This window comes from Arachis hypogaea, chromosome 12 (assembly GCF_003086295.3).
Source record: "Arachis hypogaea cultivar Tifrunner chromosome 12, arahy.Tifrunner.gnm2.J5K5, whole genome shotgun sequence".
Classification (NCBI taxonomy): Eukaryota; Viridiplantae; Streptophyta; class Magnoliopsida; order Fabales; family Fabaceae; genus Arachis; species Arachis hypogaea.
Genome location: NC_092047.1, coordinates 106378757 through 106399670, shown reverse-complemented (window position 1 = coordinate 106399670; position 20914 = coordinate 106378757). Strand labels below are relative to the sequence as shown.

At 34.0% G+C, this 20914-nt stretch overlaps 3 protein-coding genes across 5 annotated transcripts; 2 read left to right on the top strand and 1 right to left on the bottom strand.

Annotated features, from left to right (window-relative positions):
- Nucleotides 1-1758: 1758 nt before the first annotated feature.
- On the bottom strand, nucleotides 1759-2472 carry LOC112729374 (dirigent protein 22). Its single transcript, XM_025779602.3, has one exon. It carries the CDS (start codon nucleotides 2449-2451, stop codon nucleotides 1885-1887), a length of 567 nt encoding a protein of 188 aa, XP_025635387.1. The 5' UTR covers nucleotides 2452-2472; the 3' UTR covers nucleotides 1759-1884.
- A 1427-nt stretch (nucleotides 2473-3899) lies between these two features.
- Nucleotides 3900-6933, top strand: LOC112728078 (GTP-binding protein At2g22870). 3 transcript variants are annotated; one of them, XM_072209619.1, is made up of 5 exons: nucleotides 3900-4160; nucleotides 4804-5326; nucleotides 5414-5483; nucleotides 6018-6180; nucleotides 6288-6933. In XM_072209619.1, the coding sequence occupies exons 2-5, from the start codon at nucleotides 4864-4866 to the stop codon at nucleotides 6495-6497; spliced, it is 906 nt and encodes a 301-aa protein (XP_072065720.1). In that variant the 5' UTR covers nucleotides 3900-4160; nucleotides 4804-4863; the 3' UTR covers nucleotides 6498-6933. The 3 variants fall into 3 exon arrangements, with proteins under 3 accessions (XP_072065720.1, XP_025633850.1, XP_072065719.1); XM_025778065.2 differs by having other exon boundaries at nucleotides 4759-5326; XM_072209618.1 differs by having other exon boundaries at nucleotides 4753-5326.
- A 1548-nt stretch (nucleotides 6934-8481) lies between these two features.
- Nucleotides 8482-12074, top strand: LOC112728077 (uncharacterized). The gene is made up of 10 exons (XM_025778061.2): nucleotides 8482-8635; nucleotides 9045-9226; nucleotides 9365-9979; nucleotides 10063-10140; nucleotides 10253-10577; nucleotides 10668-10867; nucleotides 11111-11187; nucleotides 11287-11388; nucleotides 11532-11718; nucleotides 11814-12074. The coding sequence occupies exons 1-10, from the start codon at nucleotides 8482-8484 to the stop codon at nucleotides 11901-11903; spliced, it is 2010 nt and encodes a 669-aa protein (XP_025633846.2). The 3' UTR covers nucleotides 11904-12074.
- The last annotated feature ends 8840 nt before the right edge of the window (nucleotides 12075-20914 follow it).

Below are 20914 nucleotides of genomic sequence, written 5' to 3'. Positions count from 1 at the left end.
TGTGCAATTATTGCTTCATAGTATTTTTATTGCAATAATGCGATACACGATATATTAAATCATGAACAAACAAATTAAATATTACAACAATCTTTTCCCCTCTTAAGTCTTTAATCCATGACCAATCATGAGTATACAATGGGATCTAACATGCATTCTGAGGCGGTTTTATAATTACTTTCCGCTTTTATTGTACAAATTTAAAAATAGGAAATTTTTTTATAAAATTTAATTTTAATGTAGGTTAATAGTTATTTAATTAAATTTATATGTTTAGATCATTTAAAAAAATTTAAAAATTATTTATTTTTTATGATATAATAATACAACTATATATATATATATATATATATTTTGTATTTATTTAAATAAAATATTACAATCTTATTAATGTCTACATACATTGATATCATAACAACAGTTAAAACTTTCACATATGGAATTTTCTTTTACAATCATATCAAATATACATAAAAATTAACTACTAAATTAATTATTAATATAAAATATATTTTAAAAATAAACTAAATCATAGTTTACACATAAATAATACATAATAACAAGATATCTCATATTTTTTTTGAACACATAATATTTTTTTATTAAAAATACTAATGAGTTATTAAAATTTATTATTTTTAGTCATCATTTAGTCATCAATTTAATTTCTTTAGTCTAATAATCAACTCCATACTTTATCATATACTTTAAAAAAAATCATAGGAAAACAATACTTATACTAAAGAACAGCTTAAAAAAAGAATGTTTAATTAATTTTAAAAATAAGATTTTTAATAATTATAATACCAGAACTTAACCTAATTCTATTTTCACTCCCACTCATCCTACAAACCCTAATCTCTTTCAGTGCCGTTCGTCGTGCCTCCATCGTGTCGCCATCCTCTACCGCACCACGCCCAATGTCGCCTCTTCCTCCCTCGTGTCGCCATTCTCTATCACACTGCGTCTCCGCCCTCGAGTCACTCTACTCAAAGAAATATCCATCTAAAAACAAAGTAACATCCATCTAAAAACAAAGAAACATCCAATCCATGATTAAAGAAACATGAAAAAACATAAAAAGAAACATCCATTATCACTACAGGTCGGACAGACGAGAAGCTGCGTTGATTGTTCAAATGGCACGACGCAGGGAGGGTTCGAGACGATTGCCGGTGTTGTTTCTGGGGAGCACAAGCATGACCAAACGCAGGGGAGAAGAGGACTAGCTTCTTCGTTCAGAACACGCAGCGGTGATGATTGCAGGGAGCACAATCGAGGCGCGATAGAGGGGAGAAGAAGGCGCGCAGCGGCAGCATCGCTTGCAGAGAGAACAGGGGCGACACGATGCATGGGAGAAGAAGGTGCAGCAGCAGCATCAAGAGCAGGAGCAATGCAACACGAGGAAGAAGAAGGTGCAGTGGCAGCGTTGGTTGCAAGGAGCACAGGAACGAAGCGACGTATGGGAGAAGAAGGTGCAACGACTGCGAACGCATTGCTTCTTCAGACAGTGGCAGCAACAATGAAGTGCGTTGGTGACGGCGCGACCAAGAAAAGGGAGTGAAGCGACTACGTTAAAAAGAGAGAAAGGTGGAGTCGTAGAAGGTGAAAGGCTAGAGTTGTAGGAGTATAAATGGGATGGGATGTTTTTTATTTTAGTGGGTCTGAAATACAGGTTGTTATTATGTTATTCGCATCTTCCGTTGTTTACTCTACTTTTAAATGTTAATAACTAAATTAATGACCAAAAACAATAAATTTTGATAATCTTCTAACATTTCTTTTTTTTTTTTTTTTTTCTTAACCTTTTGCATTGCAACACAACGGCACCAATAGCAATACCAACTGCCATAAGTGCAACCAAAATCTAATCCTTGGTTAGCATCAATAATGATAAACATAAACATCGTATTGAACCGCAGTATCAAGAGTCTTAGGATCCGAAGATATAGTCCTCAATTCAGCATACCCTTTAGCAAACCTAAAATGCCCGCTGCCACCAACAACATCCAACTCCCTAACTACCTTACTGAAGATCGGATTCCTTCCCATGGTGGTTATGGAGCTTCCATTGTACCTTCCCTCGTAGAACACAATATTCTCAATCATCAGAAGATCGATCTCGGTTTCCGATGCCGAGACATAGACACCCTGAGCTCTTCCAACAACCTTGGAGCTCACATTCGGTCCTATGGTCAAAGCTATGTCTATGGCTCTAATTGAACCAAATTTTGAGGTGGTGTTGTATTTTGGAACTGGTGAAACTATTTCCATTGATGTTGCGTTTGGTTCTGAAAATTTCTCTTGCCAATAGAATCTGAAGTGGGATAAGATTTGTTCTTTGTGTAGGTTAAGTGATTTGGGTTCTATGGAGTTGCCAAAAAGGGTGGCTGAAGAAGTGAAGATGATAAGGAATAAGAAGAGGGTGATGAGGTTCTTTTGGGCGATCATGGTTTCTTATGTGTTCTTGAATTTTATTTTTGAGTTATATTTCTACTTTGTTCTTCTATTATTTATATACTACTTGCGCGTCAAGTGGAAGGAGGAATGTTCATTGTTCACAACTATCAACTTGTGCCAAAACAGCTACATCTCAATTTCTATCAAAAATTAAACAATTTCGCTATGTTATCAACACCAAAATTCTTGTTGACGTTGATATTTAATAGAAATATCTTTTTGGATTTGTCTAATAAAAATATTTTTTTATGGTTGAGTCTAATAGAAATGTCTTTATATATGTATGTCCTGAATGTATCTTCTTATTGGTAATAAATTAATTAATTATTATTGGTAATAAATTAACATATTGGTACCTTATACTTTTCCAAAATTAAATACATACATAGTAATACAACTTTATCCTACTTTTTGTCTCTAATTAAATTGGTTTGAATAAATCTACTATTAAGGCAATAAATTCACAATTTCGAATAGGATTTTGGGAAATTGAATATTGAGAAAAATATTTATTTAATAATAAAATTCATGAATAATTAAATAATTTTTGCTTGACATATTCAAATTTTATTACGTATTATTTATTTATTTTATTTGTTTGTATAAAACTATTAATTTTAAATTTTGAATACAAGATACTTTGTCGTCAAATTAATATAAATAAACACTCAATGAAAAATATTATTACACAAAAAAAAAATTTAGAGTTTCGTTAAGAAACTAATTAAGAGTGAAAGTGAACTTAAGTCAACTAGTTAAAAATAGGTCTATTATAAAAAAAATAATTAACCTCTCACTATTCTAATTTTTTGAATTTTAAAATTAGAAATAAAAAATAAGAATAAATTACTATTTATATCCATAAAAGATACAGAAGCTGACAAATGTACTCATATAAGAATAAAACGATAATTGTTATTATTTATTACGGAAGATGGTCTCCGTGTGCCAAGAGTACCCAATATTAGTTACGTAATTGGTCCGTTAGGGTAATCTTGACACACGAAAGCCATTTTCAATTACTACGTTTGTCAACGTCTGTATCTCTCATAGATATAAATTTAATTTATTCTAAAAAAGAATTGACTTAATTGACTTATATTGTAATTGACTCTATAAACTTTTCAAAAATTTATAATATATACATTAATGTCTAATTAATAAAAAATAAATAATACTACATAATTAATAAATATTATATTTTTTTGTCAATATTTAATTATCAATAATTTATACCTATATTTATAGATATTTTAATATTTTACACGCACAAAATAATTTATACTTATATTTTTTAAAATTTTGCACACATATTTTTTACTAATCAAATAATAACAAAAAATATTAAATTACCGCCACAACTCACAAGGAGTTTCTCATAAAAAATTATAATAAAAATAACCTGCAAAATATATATAAACAAAAATATTTAATAAATCGATTGAACTATCAAGTACCAACGGTTTGACCGGCTCAGCCGTTTTGCAATTAAGAAATCTGTTGCTACCTTCCCCTTCTCCTTCTCTGCTATCCAAGTCCGCCAGCGTCGCCGCCGTCGCTACTCCGTTGAGTCCGTTCAACTCCTGCGCCGCCGCCATTCTCCATTTCTCTTCCTGCATCGCTACTCCCCTTCGTTGCCGCCAGCGCTCGCCTCTTCGTCGTCATGTCTCGCCTCTCCGGCCGCTTCTCCTTCGTCCCTGGTAAGACTCACTGCTCTCTCATTTGCTTCATGAATTTGATTTTATCCTAATTAATAATAAGTTTCTGATAATGTAATTTTTTTTTATATCTTAAAATTCTAATTTGCTTCATGAATTTCAGAATTTGATTTTGATTTTGTGATGTTGTTACTTCTCGGCTGTTGTTGTTTGTTAATAATTAATACATGCCTTTCTGATTACTTTTGGATGTTTGACTTGTTGGTTGTTCTGTTTGTTAATCATGTTAGCTATTATTGTATTTTCAATTTTCACCATATCTCCCTTTCTGCCATGCTGTGTTCATGTCATTCCTCCCTCGCAGTCCAAGAAACTCCCATGAACATGTACTGATGTAGTGCGTGGTTTATCATTAATTAGAATAGGCTCTGTTTGCTTTTTTTTTTTATCATTAATTAGAGATTTTTTATTTTGATGTGTTGAATTTGAATGTGAAAATAATCCAGTTTTAGGGATGAAATAGACAAATTATTATGTGAGCATGTGATTTTTTTAATTTTATTCTTATTGAATCACTGAATTTAGATATTTAATTAAACCGGTTTGATTTCACTGCCGAATCTGTTCTCACAAGTCACAGCCTTGTGATTGACACATGGCTTCATGGCAAATGAAAACCCTCCAGGTCTCGAGGCACCGATAGATCATAATCCAGTTGCATCAAGGAGACTGAAGAAGGATAACAATGACGCTAAGAACTCAATTCTTCACTCTCACTCTCCAAATTCCATTTCATTCATCATCATCATCTTTCTCTGTCACCATTCCCGGCAAAACCAGCACCCATTCACTCCTCTCTTTGTGGCGCCCTCTTTCCTATTCAACAACCTCCTCCTCTGCAGCTGCCATCCCCCCTTCACCTCCACCTGCACTTCTCCGAATGGTGCTGTTCGTTCCACCGGGAGTGGAGCCCCATGAAGTCAACGAGTCAATGGTGCTTCCAGGATCCAACATTATAATCGGACCCTATGCAGGCGATGCTCGCATTAAGGGTGTGGAGTTCGTAAAGAGCAGTGGCAGGGCCAAGGACTGCCCCAAAGATGACCGACCTGAATTCGCCATATTAGGTCGCTCCAATGTTGGCAAGTCTTCTCTTATTAATGCCCTTGTTCACAAGAAAGAAATTGCCCTCACCTCTAAGAAACCAGGTCTTATTAATGCCTTTGTTCACAAGTCGTCTTCTTCTTCTTCTTATATGTGATGTGTAGATTTAATTTGGTTTGTTGCACTTATAGGGAAGACTCAGCTTATCAATCACTTCTTGGTCAACAAAAGCTGGTACCTTGTGGATTTGCCTGGTTATGGGTCAGTCACTCACTCACAGCATTACTCAATGTGTTCTAGTTTCTCTTTATGCTCCTTTATTGTGTATGTGTCTGCAATTTCAATTATTATGAAATCAAAGGTATTTATATAATATAGTACCATTTCTAAGGTGTACTTGCTAATTATAGTTGTTTCTGTTATTCGTTTTCACTGAGGGGCAAATGAACGAATTCAACAGGGCAACATTATTAACTACATGTTATTAGTGTAAATTTTGCAAAGCTGATTCATTTTCCTTATTTACTCCATAAAGGCATCATTTGTGGAGCTAAGCTAGGTATCCTCCTTGCCTGACATGGTTAATAATAATTAAAGTTTCTCTAAATATTTTCGGTAGTTATGTTGGTCAACGGGCTTGCCATGTTTTCTTCAATTAGGTTCTTCCATCCATGTCCTTTTTTCCCCTTTGAGGTTCCCTTTAGGGTTGAAGGGGATTGAGCATTGTTGATTGGTGATATTGCTATTAGTTAGTTTGATGGAAAAGTTTTCCTCATGTGTTTGAGTTTTATGCAGCTTTGCTAAAGCACCCGAAGCTGCTAAAATGGACTGGTGCTCGTTCACCAAGGAGTACTTTTTGAATAGAGATACCCTGGTGGCTGTCTTGCTTCTCATTGATGCAAGTGTTCCACCTCAAAAGATTGACCTGGATTGTGCGAATTGGCTTGGACGCAATAATGTATGATGCTTTTTTCATATTGAGCCCCGAAATTAATGCTGTTATATGTTGAGATTCTGAAACCTAAGTCCAAATATCATTAATGGTTAAAGCTCCATGGATTTCAGATACCAATCACTTTTGTTTTCACAAAATGTGATAAAATGAAGGTGGCAAAGGGAAAAAGGCCTGATGAGAACATAAGGGATTTTCAAGAAATAATCAGGCAAAACTACAAGATACATCCCCCTTGGATAATGACTAGCAGTGTATCTGGAATGGGCAGGGATGAGCTTCTCTTGCACATGTCACAGCTGAGAAACTACTGGGATCAGTAGAAGGAATTCTCAAATAGTCAAATCCAAATACACGTAACGCTCTATAAGAACATGCATGAGCAAGTTGAAATCACAGGAAAAGTTGCAACTTCATAGATGAATTGCGTGGAAAAGCTATGGGGTTCAATTATATTACCCATGGTATTTCAGCTGGATCTTTCTTCAGGATCTTTGTTCTCCTTGAGCTGCAGCCTTATGTTGACCATATATTACATGGGATCCAGCTTGAGTTGTTGCATGGTACTGGATCTTTATACGATGATTCGTTAATTATAGTCCTACACTCCTGCTAAATGTTTATAGGACTAGAAAATTGCAGGGAAATGCCATTTCTTTGGCTTTTATGTTACACTCTGCAACTTTTGCAATAGCGAAAGAATGTAGATGTTTTGATGTATTTTTTGAGTCAGAGATAAACAAAGCTATTGGAACTCAACAGCAGCAATAGCAACTGCCACTGCAATCATAAACTAAAACCTTGGTCAGCATCAATAATGAAAAACGTAAATATCGTATTGAACAGAAGTATCAAAAGGGTATTTTAAGAAAAAGCTTTTAATTTTGACTAGAGGACTAAAATAGAATAAAATAAAACTTTTATGATAAAAATAGAACATTTTAAGTATTAGGAACGAAATTAGAACTTAAGTCAAATGTTAAAGGCTAAAATAGTATTTTACCCAACATTGTTTTACGTGAATAGTGTGTCAAAATAAATCCTATTTATATGATTCAAATGCATGTAAAACTTGAAAAAAAAAATTGTCAAACGATAAGCATCTAATTGACTTAGGTGGCTCGATAATCATTCTTAAACAAAATTAGTTCCAAGAACACTTTAGATTAGACTAATCTAATTTGAGATAGATTAATGAGACCATTGAATTTCAGATTTTTTTTTTGTGGTAAGTGCAAATTGCAAAATAAAACAAAAACTACGTGTGGTGAGCACAATCAACGAATTATTTTACCAATACTTTGTGTTGGTAAGTGGTAACATAAGATATCAATGCTATTCACAAAAATAATGCCAAATCCATGCTGGGCATAAACAATATATGATCCGTCCATATATTTTTTATTTTGATTTTTATAAAAGTTATCATTAACATTAAAAAGTCAATATGTTTTCTATTTTCTTTTTTTCCTATCAAAATGCATGTTTTTGAATATTTCTTATAGTAATCATAAATAAAATGTGATGCATGTGAAAAGAAGGTTCTCCATAGCCTTCCCTTTCGTAATTGAGTTTTATTTTATATTTTGTAAATTGAGTTTTAAAACATAAAATACTTTAAAAATAAAAAAAAATATTTTCTTTAAGTAATCTAAATCAAACTAGCCAAACTTACTACCATTAAAAGTATATTTCTAAAGATAGGTAAATTTACCATAACACCACTCACACAAAAAATATTCACCAGGGGTGCTTTATTTATTTTTACATTTCACCATTTCCTATATAAACCGTTCCTCATATTTGTTGCTTCGTGATATTTACAAAAATCTTTGTCTCTACTACACAAGTATCTCTCTCATTATGTTAGTTTAATTCTCTTTCTTACTGATCATATAGAAACTTATAAAATTCATAACATTTTTTATTTAATATGACTTTCATAATTTGCAAATACAGTGATAGGAATGAATGATAATGATACTGATAATGTGACTTTCTTGATTACTTAAACAAAATCTTAGCTGCAATGTCAATATAGTTCTGTAAGATGATTAATGTGATTTATTAGTCTTATGTTTCAATCTTTTGGTCGAGTGAATAGTGATATTTGTGAAGGTTCTCTCTTTTATTCAAAAAAAAAAAAAAAAAAAAAACTTTATAATTGATAATTGATAACTTACACTTACATAATGCACTGAAGGTGTTTGAACTTTTGCTCATTTGAATGATACATATCTTTTGTGCACTTGATTATGCCATTGATTATTGTTAGTGAAAAAAAATCTTTTCTCCTCCTATACCAGGATGGGTGCAGGTAGGAAAACACAACCTGTTGGTCCACCATATTCAGAGATCAGTTTTCCATTCTGTCGAAATCTAAGGAAGAATCAACTTGGTGGTGTCATATTTGGTTGCAAGAACAGTACATTGAAAGAATGCTTATCTAAACAACTCTTTGGTTAGTCTTTTTTGCAACCGTTTGATTTTTATTATATTCTTTGTAATAGATACTAATAGCAATTGAGATGTGATATTTATACTCACTCTTGTATACTAAGTCATGTGTCGACTTGGTATGTGTGTAAACAATGAGTGTACAAAACAATTCTATAGCGATTAGTGTGAGCAATACTATTCTACATTTGAAAATTGACATCATGTTGTTGTGTTCATACAAGTCTTCATCCAGCACTAGTACCTTTAACTTAAATTCTATTAGAGCTTGAAACTAGTATGATCAATATCATAAAATTGTTTTTACCATGGATATTGACAAATCTCAAAGAATTACAGTGACTTCCCCTGAATTTAAATGTGAGTTGCTTATGTTATCTTCTGCTTATCGGAATTTTTATTTGTTGCAACAGGCTTACCAGCTCTGCATTATTTCTATGTGAAGAACATTGAACCTGGGTTGCCACTGTTTTTGTTCAACTATAGTGATAGGAAGATTCATGGTATTTTTGAGGCAGCTAGCAAAGGACAAATGTATATTGATCACCATGCTTGGTCTGTGGATTGTTCAGAGATAACACAATATCCTGCACAGGTAGACTTGCTATCTAATTAACTGCTAAAAACTTGTTAATATGGATTAGGATAATGCTTATATGACTAAAGATGATAGTGATCATGATTTGTCAAAAAGGCCTTTAGATTAAGTACTTTCTTGTTTGATAATGTTAAGGTGAAAGTTCGCGTCCGACTTCAGTGCCAGCCATTGTCTGAAGATAGATTTGGACAAATAATCAAAGAAAACTACTTCAGTCGCAACCATTTCTGGTTTGAGCTAGACCATATACAAGCAAACAAGCTGAACTCTCTACTAGTGTTTTCAGCATTGGCACCTGCTACTCCTTCGCCGCAGAGTATGAAGTGGAGGGCAGTACCTCAACCTCTTCCATCACATGAAACTCCTCCAAAGAAAGGTGAATCATTCGAAATGCCTGAATCAGAGGCAGAGCATTTTACTGATTCGAGTGGAACAAACTCCATCGAGATAACTTCTTCCTTAGATGGAGATGATCAATTGGATACTCACATAGCTGTGAATGAGGTAAAAGAGGATGAAAAAGACCTTGTACACATGAAGCTAAAGGCATTGTCTCTTGGCCGCAAAATTCAAGACCTCTCTTTGCCGGACAATCCAAATGCAGCTCCCAATAACAACTCAAATGTCAATGAGGATGAGAATAATAATCAGTTCTCTGTCAAAAAGAGTGATCAAGAGGTTCCACCTGAAGTAGAGAAGAATGAAGAGAGTTTAAGCCCTCCATTTGAGTATCAACAGTCGATAGAGCAGGTGGTTTAGATTGATGAAAGGAAATATCTTAACTGGTATAAATTACTTTTGTTTGCATGTAACTAACTTTAGTACCCTTGTAGATGAAGCAAGAGTTTGAAGAGCTGGCAACTTTCAAGAAAATACAAACTCAGAAGAGTAGTTACCTTGAACGGAAGCTGGTATTCTTTCATATTATAGATACTGCCATATAATCAATATCTCGAAGTACTCTTAGTCTATGTAATTGCACTCAGTTCTATTTTCATACTATTTATTTATGTATCTTTTCAGATTGAGGCGACATTGGAAATTCAGCATTTAAAAGATCGTTGTATAATGCTAGAATCTGCATGTAATCTTCCTCTAGCACCTGTTGAGAAGATAGCCATTGAATCATCTGAGGAGATGCACTTAGACAATAGAGAGTCATTGTTTCTAATAGGAGGTTTCGATGGAGAATCATGGTTATCAGCTATGGATTTGTATTGGCCTTCCCAGAATGTGGTCAAGTCTCTTAAGCCTATGAGCATAGTTCGCTCATATTCTTCGGTAGTAAAGTTAAATGGTGAAATTTATGTTTTCGGTGGTGGAGATGGTAATGTCTGGTATGACACAGGTGCGAGAACTTTTCCTAGTTTTCTAAATTGTGATTTTATACGGGGATGAATAGTTTTTCTAATCATTTTTATATTCTATGCATATGTAGTTGAATCATACAGTCCATTCCACAACGAGTGGACTTCGCGCCCTTCTTTGAATCAGAAGAAAGGATGCTTGGCTGGAGCTGCCTTGAGTGACAAGATATTTTCAATTGGTGGTGGCGATGGAGATAGCTGTTTTTCAGACGTTGAGATGCTTGATTTGGAAGTTGGACGGTGGATTTCGACACGTTCAATGCTGAATAAGGTAAAGTTCATTGGCTTATTGGTGCATATAAGATCCGGATGTGAAAGATTATTTTGGGAAAACCAAATGATAGGTATCTCAAGGCTTGTATTAGCATAAGATATGACAGTTTAGGCATCTTTTCAGGGATTATAGTTTATCATTATCCATATCATTATGTCATCTTATACTCCATATCCATGAATTAATATGTATTATGTATCACCCAATTAAATGGCCATTTGTAATCTGTTGTATTTCCAGAGATTTGCAGTTGCTGCTGCAGAACTCAATGGTGCATTATATGTTACTGGTGGATATAATGGAGTTGATTATTTGAAGTAAGATTTTGGGTTCATTTCTGCTTCTTTTATCATATCAATAATAGATATTATATTTTCTTAATGTATTAGTAGAGTGACCCTTCTCAATAATTTTAGGTCTGCTGAAAGATTTGATCCTAGGGAACATTCATGGACCAAAATACCAGACATGAATACAAGGCGGGGCTGCCACTCCATGGTTGTGTTGAATGGGAAATTGTGAGTTCAACTTTTTTTATTACCTTCAATTTTGATTTTGCTGATCTGTTTAAGACTTGCACTAGAATCTTTCCTAGTAACAACCTATGTGACTGATTTTGCTCTGTTATGATTTATGAACTACTTATCCATTCACCTTGTAGGCATGCACTTGGTGGCTTTGATGGAAGCACAATGGTGTCGAGCGTTGAAGTGTTTGATCCTCGTCGCGAAGCATGGATAACCGGGGAACAAATGAATCAACCTAGGGGATATTTTGCTGCTGCTGTTGTTAAAGAAACTATACATGTAATTGGGGGAGTCAAGGTTGGAGAGAACATCGTAGAAAGGGTAAATTTGTTTACTAACACTACTCTTAATTGTAATCCATTGGTACCTGTTCTATGCTGTGCTAATTGAATGTGTCTATGTATAATCATGGGCAGGTTGAGAATTATAAGGAGGATAAAGGATGGCAAGAAAATTGCACAAAAATGGTTGGAAAAAGGTGTTTTTGTTCGGCTATTGCCCTTTAGGCAGCACAACAAAAGGTTATACAAGAGGTAACTTTCTAATGATGTCATGTAAAAGTTCTTCATAAGCATTTTTATCAAAAAATGAATATTTATTTATTCTTAACTTAGATTGTCACCTATAAAAAAATGTATAAGCATTTAGTTATTATTTCTTCTATAATACATGAAATATTCAAGCATTGAAAATTGGATTTTTGCAATGCAACAAAATACTAATGTAAATTTGGTTACTCAATCAACTATGTCTTGACTTAGTTAATGTTATTTGTATCTTGCAGTTTTCTAAGTCAACACGGGTGAATTATGCTTTTTGGTGATAGCTATGCATAGCCTAATTAATTAAGCCCATATTAGCATCTTACTGAGCTAATTCTCTAAGTAATAAGCGCTACTATATTAAACAAAGTATAAAGTCTATCAAATAACTATATATTTTATAATTAAGTTAGTTTGAGGATTAAATAGTTAAAACTAGATGAATTCTTGTAATACTCTAGAAAAATAAATAATATTATTAAATAATTGTTGAAAATTCTAGAACTTACAACAATTCAAAGGACATGAATAATTTGTAATCTAACTATACCAGTTAATAAAATTATGCTCCACTTTAATTTAAATAATGTATCTTAAGCCAATTATGGCAGCCTAATGGTTTATAGACTTTTATGATTATTTAGACTTTGTTTAATTAAAGAGTGTTAGAGATATAACTATTAATGTTATATTTTTTTTATTAGTTTAAATTTTGGAATGAATAGTTTGACAGAGAGAAGTAAAATTATCTAAAAATTTATAATTTTTCTTTTTTCTCTCTTATTTTTTTTTTATTTCTTTTCAACTAAATAAAGAAATAAAGAAAGTTTATAGTTTAAATTTTGATTCACTTGTATAGTTATATTATATGCCGAGTAATATTTCAAATTAGTTTTGAAAGCATTTTTATTTGTACAATTTAATTCTCAATAAATTTTAATCATCAAATCAGTTCTTAATTTTTTTTATTTTGTTAGATATATCAATTTCATTACTTTAAATTTTGGTAAAAAATTAAATAAATCATTCTTTATTGTTATCTAATAAAAAATATAATTTAAGTTTAAAATTTTAATTTAAGATTTAAAATTTAGGATCTAAAATTTGAGGTTTAGAATTTAAGGTGATCGACGGTGGTAACTAATAGTTAGTGGCTAGCTACCATAATGGTGGATAAAATTGTGGTGTTTCGTGTTGGAAAGAAAAAGAAGAAAACATAAAAGATAAAAGAGTAATTTTAAAAAAAAATTGAGTAATTGAATTTTTTTATTATCTAATTTTGGTTGTTTTTTGTTTGCTTCCTATATGGATTGATTTAAGTCCAACCAAAAAATATTAACAAGAGTTTTTAGTGCAATTTTTAACAAAATGTTATAATTTAAGTATTTTTAATACTACAATATATAAAATTATAAAAAAAAAGTTATATATAGTTATATAATATATACTTTAAAAATCTAACACCAATTCAATTATCATATATTTGTATCGATAATACTAGAGAGAGAGAAAAAATATAAAAATTTGTCTTATTTAATATTTATTAGAGGTTGTAGAAGGCTTAGAGAATGGAGGTTGAATATTCTTTTGTGTTAATAAACTTAACCCTTTAAAATTGATTTGCTCTTTAAATCTGTTTGAACTCAGCAGCGAAAAATTTATGAGACAATTTCATTTTGTCTCATGAATATCAGAAAACACAGGACAGAGCAGAGAAGAGAAAAGTTAACACCATCATGTATCTTGGTTCGGTTGCCTTGTGCTATGCAACCTACATCCAGTCTCCACCACAACAGTGGTGGAATTTCCACTATAGTTAAAGTATTACATACATCAATTCCACAGGATTGACACAATCCTTTCACACTCAAGTTCTAACCTAATTTGACATTTGCTATGCTAATACCTAACTCTTCACTCTTAGTGCTAACCCAACTAAGAAAGGGATACCTCACAAGTACAAGAAACAAGACACAGATTTACCTAAAGAAATTTGAAATAACTCTAGACTTTTCTCTCAAGCGTTTCACTCAGCCTCTTTTCACTCATTGGCTTTTACTTGAGACCTCTCTATATGCCTTTTCACTCAAAAAATTACAGAAAGATAAACATTGAAAAGTAAATTACAATCTATAAAACATGAAGGAGATTGACTCTTCAACAGCCTCTTTGCTATGTGATAAACCAGATTTGCATGTCTCTTATTCAGTTCTTCATTTTTGGCAGAATGCTCCTTTGAAAGAAAGCATTGTCCAAGTAGATGAACTTCTTCAGAGAGCTCTTCTCAGAACACACACCTCAAGAACATTGGTTATCTCTCCTTGTCTTCTGAATGAAGAAAAATTTTCTTTTATCTCCTTGCATGTTGCTGGGTTGTTCTCCTTAGGTCAACTTCTTGAGGCTTGTGCGTCACCAACCCACCATCTCACTTTTTCCCATTAATCCTCATAATAGAAACTTTTATTCTGACCTTCTCTTGTTGACCGAAAATCATAGGAAAGCATAAAACAGATATCCTCAATGGTAATCCCAGATCTTGGCCATTGAGAAGCTACTTGGTCCCCAAGACTCACTTGTGACCATAGATGCACAGCAGTGAAGAACAGACAACATCTTTTCCATGTATCCCAATATGAACTTGGCAAAGAGTTGAAGATGAGGAGAAGAAAATGAGATGCATGTAGAAGGAAATAAAATCACCTTTAGCTTCTAACTTCTTCTTGATACAGATTGATGTGGGTGACCTTCTACCATGTGCTTAACCTTCTCTTTCTTGCTTCTTTGGTGAATAGCTTAGGGAATAAGCTCTCTCTCTTTCTTCTGTGATTTCAGACCAAGAGGAAAAAGTGAACGTTGATTTAGTGAAAGCAAGTGAGAGAGAATTGTTTGCTATCGGGCTTGGATCGGATCATTTCATTTGACCCGTTTTGATTTCTCAGCTTTGTTTCCTTTTGGGTTTCGTTTATATTATCAGCCCACCAGCTTTGTTTTTGTTTTCGTTTAATTTGGGCTGCAGATGAGTATTGAATTTTTGGCCTGCATCACTTCAACCAAAATAATCAAAACTAATTAGTTAATTTTTTCCAATAAATTAATGTTTGTCATCATTAATTAATTTAGTTAATTTCTTAACTCAACAATCTCTCCCTTGATGATAAACATAATTAATCATTAATCAAAAGGAATTGAATTTTAGTAAAATTAAGAGACTTCCCTTTGAATAATGTTGCTTACTTTTATGTTGCTCCCCCTTTTCTTTTCAAGAGTAGCTCCCCCTGGATTTATGCTCTTTCTTTTTGTTCCTATTTACATTATACTTACAAAAAGAGCTATACATAATGCAACTTGACTAAGGAATACTACATAACTAGCAACACAGATTCAGCCCAGTATTTATCATATCATATCAGCACCAAAATTAAAGTATCAAGATTAATCAAGGGAAAACCAACAACATATGAATGCAAGTTCCAATTGTCATGTCATTGCATTCCCTGCAGTAGCACAGTTGCAAATCAAAATTTATATGCTCAAAACTATCAGCAGCAGCAATCAATCAAAATTCACAATTAGAATCTCAAAAAATTCAGTAGCAGCAATAAAGTTTCACAATTCAGCATTCAGGCAGCTATTACTCCCCCTTTTGTCATCAAGGGTGGAGCCTAAGCAAGATTAATCAAAACAGCAACTTAAATCCTACAAGAAAGTGTTAGAGTATAGTTCAAAATATCAAATTAATTTGAAGTAAGTGCAGCAGTTGTTAAGGTATTACAGTCATCTAGAAATAACGAACATAAGTTCCAAAGTATCAAAAGAGACAGTTTTCATGAGACAAAAAAAAGGATCAGTCAGCAGCAACTTGATGAGACAATCCTAAGCATCAGAACCATTTCCTTCCGAATCTGCTTCCTCATCAGCATCAGTGGCAGGGTCCAGGGTCTTCATCCTTTTGAAGGTTGTCAATGAACGTCATGAACACAGCCACTCTATCTCTTGATTTTCGGAGGAAATTCTCATGCTTGCTCGTTAGCCTCCTTTGTTCCTTACTCATGGAAATCATGTGATTTGATTGTGAGACAAACTCCTGGACTACATCTTTGACAACATTCATCAGAGCAGATTTTTGTCCAGTGGAGATGGAAGTACCCTCGGTGGAAGGAGGAGGAGATTCCTCAGGAATAAAGTCATCATCTTCATCATCCAATACCACTCTCTCTGAACGAGTAGGTCCCTTTTGCTGTTTCACTGAACCACCCCCTTTTAGATATGAATGTATATTTTCATAATCCTCATTGGACAAGTCAACACCAAAATGCTCAAAAACACAAGTTAGAAACATGCCATAGGGTAGTGCTTTGTCTTTCTCACTTCTAACAGAATCAAACATGTATCTAACCATCAAATAGGCAAAAAAAATTTCTGTTTTAGTGAGCAGGGCATATAAAACAAGATTGTCAATATAAGAAACCCTTTAATATGAAACACTTTGAGGAAGTATGATGTGGTTGACAAAACGGTGCAACTGAGCACGTTCATATCCTAGGGCTTTGTGAGTGGGTGTAATGCCATCAATCAAGAAAACATGTTCATAAATATGAGCCAAAGCATCATTGTAAGAAATACCAACTCCTTCATCCCACTTTACAGATGTATAAGCACTCGGTCCAACATCAGTATACTTCAAAGAATCACTGATTGTTTCATCATTTAAAACAATGTCTCTGCCCTTAACATAGAAGTGAATACTGCCCTCATAATATGTCATGTTTGCATAAAATTCTTTGACCAAAAGAGGATACACATGCTTTTTGATGTTAAAAAGGTGATTCCAGTCTAGAAATTCTAAATTTTCAACAAAAGGAAAACCTTTCTTTTCCAAAGTTGGTAAATCAACAAGAAAAGAGGGACACAAGGTACGATACTTAATAACTCCTTCAAAAAAAATGTTGTTCATGGCATATTTGAATCTATAGGGGTTATAGTTGGGGTGAGATGTCATGAAGTGGGATTTGTGAGCAAAAGGATCAATGTCTGGTTCTCTAACTGATTTGAGAGGGAGACGAGGTTTACCTCTTTGTGAACGCAATGGAATAGAACTTGGCTTAGGCTGAGTTGACTCAGCAACAGGTTCTTCAGCAGCAGGGCGTTTGCCCTTGGATGAGCTAGGTTTCGAAGAGCTGGGTTTTGAAGGCGGTGCCTTTGGTGGTGGCATCGGCTTGGTAGAGGCAGGATATCTTGGTGTGGTTTTGGTCCACGCCATGAGATCAGTACGAGGAGGAGAGGTAAGAGGAGAAGGTGAGGGAGTGAAGGTCTGATCTCTTGAACGAGTAAAGGGCTTCAGTTTTGATGGAAGTTTGAGAATCTTTTCACGAGGAGGTCTTTGTGGAATGGTTTTCTTCCTCATGTGGGTGGTTTCTGAATTTTGAGGGAAGAGAAACAATAAAGGTTGTGGAGAAAACCGAAAGGTTTGAGGAGGAGTTATGGAGGGAAGAGAAGGAGTGTTGGTAACCGTACCCAAAAAGATTTTCTTAAACCATGCAACTGCATCACCTTCTGATTTGACTTGAAATGACTTGACATCATAAAAGAAATATTTGATTTTTATTTGAAAAAAATATGAAATTAATTAAAAATCTCTTTGGACATAATACCAAAACAAAACAAAAACAAATTAAAGCAAACAGCCCAACAAAAACAAAACAAAACAAATGTAACATTCATATTGGGCCCAGAGGTGGTTTGGATTAAGGAAACACATTGGACCACTCATGTTCATATTTTTTAGAATGGCCCAGATGAATCAGCATGTGCAATAGGTCCAGAACACGCTGATTGAGGAAAACATTCTTCACTTGCCCAGAATTGTCTCATCCCTGTTTATGAGACAAAAACTCCAACAAACATATCAGCAACTTTCAAATAAAGAATCATGGCTTAAAATTCCTAGACTAGTCCTAAGCATGCAGAATCTGTCCTCAGCAAGTGGTTTTGTAAAAATATCTGCTAATTGCTCCTCCGATTTAACAAATTGAATGCTAATATTCCCCTTTTGGACATGTTCTCTTATTAAGTGAAATTTCACTTCAATATGTTTAGTTTTAGAGTGCAAAACTAGATTTTTAGAAATATTAATAGCACTCATGTTGTCACAAAACAAGGGAATATTTTCAGCCTTTAATTTGTAATCAGCAAGCTATGTTTTTAACCACATAAGCTGAGAACAACAGGAAGAAGCAGCTATATACTCAGCCTCTGCAGTGGATAAAGCCACTGTTGGCTGCTTCTTACTTGACCAAACATTCAAGGACTTTCCAAGGAAGCAACATAAGCCTGATGTGCTTCTCCTATCAACTCTATCACCGGCAAAATCTGCATCACAATAACCAACTGCAGAAAAATCATCAATCTTAGGATACCAAAGACCAAAATTGGATGTGCCATGGACATATCTAATGATCCTCTTAACTGCAGAAAGATGAGACTCTTTTGGTTTAGATTGGAATCTTGAACACATTCCAACACTTTGCACAATATCGGGTCTAGAGGAAGTTAAGTACATAAGAGAACCAATCATTCCTCTATACCTAGTCTCATCAACATTTCTCTCAGTTTTTCCCTTATCTAATTTTGAATTAGGGTGCATGGGAGATCCCATGGGTTTGGCATTTCCATACCAAATTTCTTAACTAGTTCCTTGGCATACTTCTCTTGATGAATGAAATAACCTTTTTCAGTTTGTTTAATTTATAACCCACGAAAAAAATTAAGTTCACCCATCATACTCATGTCAAATTCACTTGTCATGAGTTTTCCAAATTCAGTGCAAAGGGATTCATTGGCTGATCCAAAAATAATGTCATCAACATATATTTGGACTAGAATGAAAGAATCATTAGAATTCTTGATAAATAGAGTAGTGTCTGTAGTGCCTCTTTGAAAACCGTTTTTCAAAAGAAAAGAGCTAAGTCTCTCATACCAAGCTCTAGGAGCTTGCCTCAAACCATAGAGAGCTTTTGATAATTTGGAAACATGGTTAGGAAGCTCTTTATTTTCAAAATTGGGTGGTTGTTCCACATACACTTCTCTATCTATCACACCATTCAAAAATGCACATTTCACATCCATTTGATATAATTTAAAACCACAAAATGCAGCATAAGCTAAGAGAAGTCTTATGGCTTCCATTCGGGCAACAGGGGCAAATGATTCATCAAAGTTTATTCCTTCTTCTTGGTCATATCCTTGTGCCACTAGCCTTGCCTTGTTTCTTGCAATGCTACCATCCTCTCCTAACTTGTTCTGAAAAATCCACTTGATTCTGGTCACTTTCTTTCCATTTGGCCTTGGAACCAATGTCCAAACTTGGTTCTTCTCAAACTCTTGAAGCTCATCTTCCATTGCCTTTACCCAAGAAGGGTCACCAAGGGATTCCTTGACATTTTGAGGCTCCATTTGAGAGAGAAGGGTAATGTTTGTTCCTTCATTTGCCTTTCTAGTTGAAGACCGAGTTCTAACCCCATGAGAGACGTCCCCAATGACAAATTCCTCAAGATAATTCTTCAAAAATCTCCATTCACGAGGTCTGGTGGACTTGGAGGCAGATTCAGATATCGAGGGATTCTGGGTGCTGCTGGTTTCAGGGTCTCCTTCAGATTCATGAGACAGAATGGAATTGTCTCTTTAATTTTCAGCAACTGCAGTTTCTGGTTCAGCTTGTCCAGAATTTTCATTTTCATGATTTTGCACAGTTTCATCATCCTTTTGAGCTTGATTCCCTGCATCACAGTCTTCCAAAACACTTTGCACAAAGTTAGTATCACAAAATGTAACATGTATGGACTCCTCAATAATTCTAGCATCTTGATGATAAACTCTATATGCTTTACTAGTTGTGGAATATCCTACAAACAAACACTCATACGCCTTTGGATCAAATTTTCCCAAATTATCTTTGTTATTAAGAACAAAGCATTTGCATCCAAAGATATGCAAGTAGTCCAAGTTTGGTGGATAACCTTTCCAAATTTCATAAGGAGTTTTCTTCAAAAATTTTCTTATGATGGTTCTATTCAAAATGTGGCAAGCTGTGTTGACGGCTTCAGCCTAAAGGAATTTTGGAACATTGCTCTCACAAAGCATAGCTCTTGTCATTTCTTGTATGCTTCTATTTCTTATTTCCACAACACCATTTTGTTGTGGTGTCCTTGGACAAGAGAAGTTGTGAGATATTCTAAATTCCTCACAAAAGGATTCAAATAAATTGTTTTCAAATTCAGTTCCATGATCACTTCTTATAGAAGAGATCTTTAAATCCTTTTCATTTTGAATTTTCTTGCAAAAAGGTTCAAAGGGCGAAAAGGCTTCATTTTTGTGTGCAAGAAATAAAACCCATCCAAACCTAGTATAGTCATCCACAATCACTAAACCATAATGTTTACCACCTAGGCTTTGAGTTCTTGTTGGACCAAATAAATCAATATGTAGTAACTCAAGTGGCCTTTTAGTAGAGATGTCTTCCTTTGGTTTAAAAGAATTTTTTGTTTGTTTTTCCATTTGGCAAGCATCACAAGTGATGTCTTTGTCAAACCTTATCAAAGGAAGACCTCTTACTAACCCTTTTTTTACAGGTTTGATTATTTGAAACATACTTGCATGGTCCAATCTCTTGTGCCGTAGCCACTTTTCAGATTCTTTAGAATGAAAACAGGCTACATTTTGATCTTTTAGTTCATCAAGGGTAAGTCCATACACATTATTACAACGCTTGGCAACAAAAAGCACTTCATTAGTCTTTTCATTTACAACACAGCATTCAAGTCTTTTGAAAGTCACTAAATATCCTAAGTTACACAGCTGACTTATACTCAAAAGATTGTGCTTCAAACCACATACCAAGAATACATCATCAATGAAAGTAGATTGTTCATTACCTACTTTTCCAACAGCAATTATTTTACCTTTACCATCATCTCCAA